The following is an 8327-nucleotide window of genomic DNA, read 5'->3' as shown; positions in this document are numbered from 1 at the left end:
AGCGGTAATTGATTGTAACTACACGTACGCCTTAAGCCAACGCTGCATTAGCGCAGTTCTGTCTGTAGGTGGCGGTAATGTAACATAACAACGGTTGACTCACCTCCTTTAGAGCCAGAAGAAAAAGCTGCTGCTCCTCTGGGCTTGTTTATTCTTTTAGCTGTTAACATATGTTATAAGTTATTGTTTTAGACCGTAACAAAGATGCACCGCTGCATTGCAAGGTAAAGGAATCAATTCATAAATTTATTTTTCATTTATTTTCATGCAAAAACCTTGGTTCGGATAGTTGTAGACATTAAGCTAACCTCAAGGTTGTTCACATATTCACTTAAAATGCAGTTTGATGTACATCCTCAGATGTAAAATCTACTGCTTCTCACGTTTCGCGGGTCATATTTAATGTTCACGATTAAACGTGAATTTACGAGATGGAAATTAAACTTCCCTTGATATGAATGTATCAACTAATGTTCTGCATTTTTCAGTTCTTTGATTAACATAAACTACTTGATTTCATCTAGATTTCAGATTTTTGTTGTCAAAATAAAGGAACCATGTTGCAATTGGACTCCAGTTCTGATAATGTTAATTAAATGAATACCTAACACAAATTTATCTGGTTAATTTCATAGCTGCAGAATTTATTTTATTAATTTAGCCACTCAACCATTAATAGTTAGTTCTGCTGATGGTCATTTATCAGCTGATCATGTCATCAAATGAAACAACCCTTTTCTTTTTAACCTTTTGAGCCTCTCCCTTGTGTGACGTCAGTGTTCTGTCTGTTGTGTTGCAGGTTATCTGAGCAGCCTCGTCACCATTCTGTCCGTTGTTTAAGCTTTCCTGTCAGAAAGCGGCGAGCTCTGCGCAGCGCCTTCCCAGTGCTGCAGCAGCACTTCGTGCCCATCCAGCAACATGTGTATGAAGCTAACCTCCAAAACAGCAATAGCTGTTCTAAAAGGTTTGTTAGACTGCCCAGTTTTCACAATAATGTAAAAAACCCCTCTCCTGCCATTAATGAAGTCGTGCCCTCGGTTTGAAAGGTATGCGGAGTTGAGTGAGAAGGTAAGAAAAGGTGGAGGAGAAAGCTCCATCATCAGACATACTCAGAAAAACAGGAAGTTGTTGGTCAGGGATCGGCTGCGCCTGCTCCTGGATGATGAGGACTTCTTGGAACTGTCCCCATTTGCTGGTCTGGGTCTGCCGTATGGGGATATTGCTTCAGCAGGCTGCCTGACTGGTCAGAACCCTGAAATTTGACTATATCAGACGGCCTCCTATTCATTGATTTCAATACTTTAACAATTTATCCTTGTCTCTGTTATGATCTAGCTGTTACGTTGTTGTCTACGTTTTTTATAATGTGTCCATCAGGTGTTGGCAGGATCAACGGCCTGTGGTGTGTGGTTATAGCTAACGACGCCACGGTGAAAGGTGGCACTGCTTACCCAATCACAGTCAAGAAGCAGCTACGGGCACAGGAAGTGGCCATCCAGAACCGCCTCCCCTGTGTTTACCTGGTTGACAGTGGGGGAGCTTTTCTACCATTGCAGGTACACACACACACCCAGACATACACACGCAGGAGATTGTTGCCACTGCCTGTTTATGTAATCTCTAATGTTATTTGTTTGGATATAATAATTATCCAGTCAGAAATCTTTCCAGATAAGAACCAGGGAGGAAGGACGTTCTACAACGAAGCCGTCATGTCTGCCATGAAGATCCCTCAGGTGAATATAAGAGGTCATTTCTGAGATGCAGCCACTCTCTCTTCAGAAATAATCCCCTGGGTGTCTGCAAGCATGATATATCGACCTGAAAATGTTTTATTTAAATTAACTCTTGCTCCTTTATTACCCACATTTCTGACGATCCTTCAGGTGTCAGTAGTGTGCGGCTCATGCACAGCAGGTGGAGCCTACATACCAACGATGGCAGAGGAGACCGTGATGGTGCACAGGATAGGGACTCTATTCCTCGGTGGACCCCCACTTGTCAAAGCTGCCACAGGAGAGGAGGTGACGCCAGAGGACCTGGGAGGGGCCACGCTTCATGCCAAGTGGGTTTGCTAATCCAGTGTCAGGACCATAAAGGTCTGGCTTCCATGATTCACTCGTGTCGTGGAATCTTCTGGCTCTCAGAGTCAGTGGCTGCGTGGACCACTTTGCCTCAGAAGAGAAGGATGCGTATGATTGTACCAGAAACATCATCTCCACACTCAACTTCCAACTGCCTGAAGAGGAGGAGGAGCCAGCAAGGCGAAGAGCAGAGGAGGAGCCCCTGTACAGTTCAGAGGAGCTTCTGGGACTCGCTCCGAGGAGCTACAACTACAGTTTGGACGTCAAAATGGTACAGAAATAAAAGAAAAAATACATTTACCTACAGGGAAATGTTTTGTGTCTGGAAAATATTGTTTGATATGAGATTTTTAATGGTTCCGTGACTGTTTCTGTCATCCCTGAGCTTATAACTCTGCTTTTGTCTGTCTGTCCAGATCATCAGTCGACTGACAGACGGGAGTCGCTTCCAAGAGTTTAAAGCTTCCTATGGAACAACGCTCGTAACTGGCTTTGCAAAGATTTATGGGTAAGAATAACACGAAGCAAATGAGAATTCACTGTAATTCATTCTTGGTATTCTCATACCTGTCCACACGTGTGTGTGTGTGTGTGTGTGTGTGTGTGTGGTGTGTGTGTGTGTGTGTGTGTGTGTGCGTGTGTGTGCGTGTGCGTGTGTGTGCGTGTGTGTGTGTGTGTGTGCGTGTGTGTGTGTGTGTGTGTGTGTGCATACTAGACACCTGGTGGGCATTGTAGCCAGTAACGGACAGCTGTTGCATGAAGCGGCACTGAAAGGCAGCCATTTTGTTCAGCTGTGTGACCAGAGAGATGTTCCCCTCATCTTCCTGCAAAACACAGCCCCCGCAGCGGCCCCCACACTCGCTACAACACAGGTAAACAGTGAAAACACAACATTTCACATCATTAAAAAAAAAGCATTCGCTTCAACAGTTAATCTTCGGTTTTATATTGAATCCAGGAATTTTGCTTGTAATCAAAGGAGGGTATAAAATGGGGGTCCGTGTCTTCCAGGCAGAAACGAACAGTAACTGTCTGAAGGCTCAGGGTTCCATGATGTCAGCGGTGGCCTGCGCTTCAGTCCCCAAAATCACCGTGGTGATTGGTGGGTGCCACGGTGCGGACAGTTACGCCATGGTGAGCTCTGCGATGATGTCACTGACATATACAGTATGTATAGTTATGTATAGACGCACAGTAATCCTTTGTCTGGTTTCCCCCAGTGTGGGCGGGCCTTCGACCCTAACTTCCTGTTCATGTGGCCCAACGCCAGAGTCTCAATCACGGCTCCAGATCACGCCAGCTCTTTGCTTCCCCATGACAGCAACCAGGTGGAAGATGTAAACAGGATGTTAACGGAGGAGAGCTCTGCGTTCTTCTCCTCGGGGAGGCTGTGGGACGATGGAATCATCCTCCCTCAGCACACCAGGAAGGTAAAACAAGACGCCATCACACACAACAGCTCGACAGGTTCTGGACCTTCCGGAGGCAATGATGTCGGCTCTGCTCCGGTTGCAGGTTCTTGCTGATTGCCTGGACATCATCACGCAGCAGCAGTATCAGATGTCCACAGAGAAAGCCCATTCCTCACTGTTGCGTATATGAGAGCGTCTGGCCTCCTCAGGAGGAAACCACCTGAGAGAACCCTGAGAGAGGGGAGGTTTACCGGAAGCTCCACCCTGGAGAGGATGATGAGGATGATGATGTCATTTTCAGGAGCAACAAACTCAAAAAGGATGTTGACCAGAAACCATTCTGGAGCCATGTGACTGGTTTTGGTTCCTGGTTTTGTCCTGAGGTTAACTGGACTCAAGTAGATGAACCTATTTCTTGGTGCCTTCAGTAATTAAAGTTGATTATTACTGTTTTTTGGTGCATGTAATGTTGGAGTTAATGAGCACGAGTGCTGAAAACAGGTTGCTCATCAAAATGTGATGACGTTCAGCTTAAAAGTGTTTGTCTACAGTTGTCAATAATGAAAGTCTGGAAAATGGCGTGAAAAATCTTTTACTAGAGATCAAGAGATGAAAGACGGATACAGGATTATTTGACTGGGATTTACAATAAAAATATGCGTTTGTGCCAGTTACTTTAATTTCTTATGTTATATGGGTCTCGTATTTTTTTATGAAGGGGAAAAAAAGTTTAAATACAATGATGATCATTTAATGAATGTAAAGATGCTGCTGTGTTGAAGAATGTTTCACAAATGCAGAAATAAAAGAATCTGCTGAAATGCTACAGTTGTGTGGAAAAAGACGCTTAAACATGCCAACAGGTGCTGGAACGGCCGAGCTGTCAAGGTGAGCACGGATTTCCTGGAGCTGGAGCTTTGTGGGAAACACCTGTGTTAAAGTTGGCTTGGCCGGGGTGCTGGGGTATAGGTGCCATGGAGGGTGACGGGGATGTTGACGCTGACCTCGGCCCGGCCCACTTCCGTCAGTGTTTTGGCATCCAGCACCAACAGGGAACCTGGTCTGTCTGCACCTGGTTTCACCACGACACTCAGCAGCACACCTGCGGCCCCAAGACAGGTGGGTGAAAATGGGCGTGTCCCATGTATACACACAGGGTTGTAGGTGATGGTGGGAACCTTTGTTAATGTCTTTTGTTCTATGATCAGTTCTACTCAAGTATCTTTGATCGTACCGTCGTCCTCGTCCGTGGCCCCTGGCGTGGCTACAAACAGCGGCTCTGATGGGTAACACTCTTCCTCCCTCCACTCTCGCATCTCTTTAGTCTGAACGTTGAGCTTCATGATCTATGACAATAATCATCCGTCAGAACAGAAAAGCTTCACTTTTTATCTAGATCGCAATTGTTTCGCACCCTGTCGGGGATAAAGTGGTTGAGTCCCAGGCCGAAGGCGAAGCGGTACATCTTCCCCGAGTACTCGGAGTAGTTTATCTGTGGAAACTCAAAGGCTGAAGGACAGAATTGAGATTTGTTTAGGTCACTAAAAATGGGCTGTTGCCTGGAAACCTTTTACATTTATCTGGACATTTTCAGTTCTTTCCTTTGCATTTTTATTTCAAGATTAATACCAAGTGTGATAATTATGGCTTAAACCTAAAAATGTAAATTTGAAGCTAAACCAATACATTTCAACATTTGTGTGTGTGTGTGTGTGTTCTTGTCACCATGTCGGGGTCCAGAGAAGAGAACTTCAGGTTCCAGCCAAATGGTTCCATCACTGCGGAGGACAGCAGTTGCTGTTGTGTAGGACAGAGACACGAGATTCTTGCCCATGTCTTCCTAATAATACACACAAGCACATGTGTAAATACACACACACACACACACACACACACACACACACACACACACACACACACACACCACACACACACACCACACACACACACACACACGCAGACACACACACAGCGCCCTCTAGTGTCCTGGGCGTTTCACAACTAAAAAGTCTCTTTAGATCCAAAAGGATGAGTGAGTGGATATTCAACCAGCTGTGACTACTGTTGTGTTTCCACATCCTGGGTGGCTTTTCTGTGACTCCACTGTAGCTCCAGTGTAGCTTCGCCAGCACTGGTAAGGCTTTACTCACCCTGTGGATGTCCAGCGGCAGAACGTATCGTCTGACCTCAGGCTGAGGAGCTCTCATCGCTGCCTTCTTCACCTCCTCCCACTCCTGCCTCAGGTTGGCCAGGTACAGGTAGTTATACACAAAATCATGACTGGGGGAGGAGAGATAATGAGAAACACACACGCACACACACACACACATGGATTCACATGCACGCACCCCTTCCATGTGCACAGGTCAACCACGATGAAGTCCTGGTCCTTGTAGGTGTTAATGTGGTGGAAGACGTTGAAGGCTGATGTTCTGAACTTGTGGCTGCTTAAATATTCTGCTGGTTCTTTCGTGGCCAGATGGAACCATGTCTACACACACACACACACACACACACAGAACCTGCAGCTACAGTAACTGTTGGGTTTTTGAAGGTACATTTCACCTCTGAAGTTACCTTTTTACACCCACACAGTTTGTTTAATCTGTTTCTAATTTTTCCTTTTTAAAAACTTTGACGTTAAACTTGCAGCTGACCAGCAACACCCACCCCGAGAGTCTCGTTGGATTCGAAACAGTCCATGTAAGTGGCTCCTCTGACGCTCCAAGCTGACAGGAACTTCAGCAGGTTGATCTTCACGGGTGGCTCCACAAACACGAAATAGTTTTCAGTCATTCCAAAACTGCAGCGAGACAAACACAGACGCTGTGGAAGCACCGACAACTTTAGGCACGTGTGCCTGATCTGGAATTCACCTTGATGTGTGTTCACCTGTGGATGTAGGAGGGTTTCAACCTCTCGCTGCTGGGCAGCTGGACCACAACCTGGGACTTTTCAAAGGCGTCCGTACTGTCTGTAAGCAGAGGAATAGATAAAACATTTAAAAAAATACCACTTTCACATTATTAGCTGGTGTTCAGATGAGGAAAGGTTCATTTGGACTCTACCTTTCGGAGCTGGGGGGATCTTGACGATGTTGTAAGCCAAACTCATGTTTTTGCCAAAGCAGTTACCAATATTATAGACCGTACCATCTGGATCTTTGTGGGGGTGCGCAGTGATGCCATTCACCGACACGTACTTAGAAAGATCCACCTGGCAAAGCAACCAAATTTACACCACAGAGAAATCCTCACCGAATGGGAATCATCTGTGAAGCAATTCTAACCTTCTTTAAAGTCTCCAGAGAATCAGGATCCACTTTGGTGATGAAATTGGTCTCTGTGACGGCGTAGAAGTCTTCACCAATTGTGTAGATGTTCACCAGGCAGTTATCAGTCACCTCAATACCTTTGAAGTAAGTGAAGAATCTGGAGAGACAAAATGGGCTGTTGCAGAATCACTTCAGTCATTCCAGCCTTCTAAACACCTTAAGGATTAAAAACTTAAACTCAGATAAACTCGTTTCATTTGTTGAATCCAAAGACGACGCCATTTTCCAGGTGCTCTGCTCCTAAAACCATCTTGTCTCAACCACGGACGGTCGGATGCTTTAACCTACTGTGGTCACAGCTGCAACAGCACCTGCGCAGACTGAGGATCAGCTGTAAGCTAAGCTGGTTAGTGAGTAGTGACCTGGAGAAGATTTGCATGGGGTGTGGTAGGCTGCAGTGCAGCTCCACTCCGTGATGACAACTCTGTTCTCCGTCATTGCACGAACATACGCATCTGTTCTGATAAACCTGCAGAGACGTCACACTTTTTAACGGCTGAAGGCAGCGCCAAGTAACATTTACTCTCATTGTTCCCCAAGTCAGAGACGAGCTTCCTTACTTCCTGTAGTAGGTCACCCGCCCATCCTTCAGGTCAAACTTGTGGATTAGAGCCTGTCCATCAAACAGGTGATGGAAAGGTTGGTCCCCCACCTCAAAAAGACCCGGACCCATCCTGAGCAGGCTGCCACTCAGCCATGTTGGTATAACGCCTACATGAAGGCATACAACACTGAACACGTGCACTAGGAAACATTTTAAAGGTATTTTGAACTTCCCAAAACGTCAAGTGTCGTAAGTGTTGCAAGTGTTCAGTTGTGTGAGTTCAGCTGTTGTAAACGATGCCGTATTTCAAAGGATGAATGAAATAATGACATTTAAATCGTAATGTTTCTCAGCAACATCTGAAATCAAAGTGCGTGTGCGTGTGCGTGTGTGTGTCTGAGGAGGAGGTCACGTAAAAGTTTGGTGGTGACCTTTTCCTACCTGAAATTGTAGCAGCTATGGGTTCATTCAGCTCTTCCACCGTCTCAAAGATCTTCTTGTAGCCTGCAGCGGGATGCTCCACACTGACGACAAAAGGACAGAGAGTAGCGTCAAATAAAAATTCCTCTTGTGTTTCCTCAAAAGTTTGAGTTTGTTCCCCCACAAACAGGCAAAACTGTGAGAAAAACAACTTTGCTTACCGCCTGGCCATGCTGAGCTCTGAGCTGTGAACCAGTAGCAGCCTGTAATAGGAGACCTCAGACCACACCCACTTTTCAATCTATCCTCATTTTCCTAATTTTTTCCATCCCTCCCCCTTGTCCCATTTTTCCCTTTCAAGTTTGTTGCTCCCCAAAGTCCTCCTCCTCCTCCTCCACCATCTTCACCTCCTCCCCCTCCTTGCTGAACAAACCAGCTTTGTTTCCTGTTTTCAGTTGCTTGGAGCTCAGCTCCAGGCAGAATGTTCTCCAGGCTTTGAGGCAAAATGCTCACTCACCTTCAGATGCAGCTGA

General features: G+C 45.8%; 2 protein-coding genes across 3 annotated transcripts; one reads left to right on the top strand and one right to left on the bottom strand.

Annotated features, from left to right (window-relative positions):
- Positions 1-67: 67 nt before the first annotated feature.
- Positions 68-4322, top strand: si:ch211-198n5.11 (methylcrotonoyl-coenzyme A carboxylase 2). 2 transcript variants are annotated; one of them, XM_057038735.1, is made up of 12 exons: positions 68-224; positions 800-964; positions 1047-1243; positions 1378-1556; positions 1656-1736; positions 1887-2065; positions 2148-2355; positions 2501-2592; positions 2800-2956; positions 3096-3218; positions 3305-3514; positions 3600-4322. In XM_057038735.1, the coding sequence occupies exons 1-12, from the start codon at positions 205-207 to the stop codon at positions 3684-3686; spliced, it is 1698 nt and encodes a 565-aa protein (XP_056894715.1). In that variant the 5' UTR covers positions 68-204; the 3' UTR covers positions 3687-4322. The 2 variants fall into 2 exon arrangements, with proteins under 2 accessions (XP_056894715.1, XP_056894716.1); XM_057038736.1 differs by lacking the exon at positions 1047-1243.
- On the bottom strand, positions 4073-8169 carry LOC130528909 (retinal Mueller cells isomerohydrolase-like). Its single transcript, XM_057038737.1, has 14 exons — positions 8016-8169; positions 7816-7898; positions 7391-7541; positions 7201-7299; positions 6786-6939; positions 6565-6712; positions 6389-6470; positions 6167-6299; positions 5845-5987; positions 5647-5776; positions 5222-5336; positions 4911-5005; positions 4731-4842; positions 4073-4598 (listed from the first exon to the last, which is right to left on the bottom strand). The coding sequence occupies exons 1-14, from the start codon at positions 8024-8026 to the stop codon at positions 4432-4434; spliced, it is 1623 nt and encodes a 540-aa protein (XP_056894717.1). The 5' UTR covers positions 8027-8169; the 3' UTR covers positions 4073-4431.
- Positions 8170-8327: the final 158 nt, after the last annotated feature.

This window comes from Takifugu flavidus, chromosome 7, assembly GCF_003711565.1.
Source record: "Takifugu flavidus isolate HTHZ2018 chromosome 7, ASM371156v2, whole genome shotgun sequence".
Taxonomy (NCBI): domain Eukaryota; kingdom Metazoa; phylum Chordata; class Actinopteri; order Tetraodontiformes; family Tetraodontidae; genus Takifugu; species Takifugu flavidus.
Note: the sequence above shows the minus strand (reverse complement) of the source record. Positions and strands in the feature narration are given on the sequence as shown.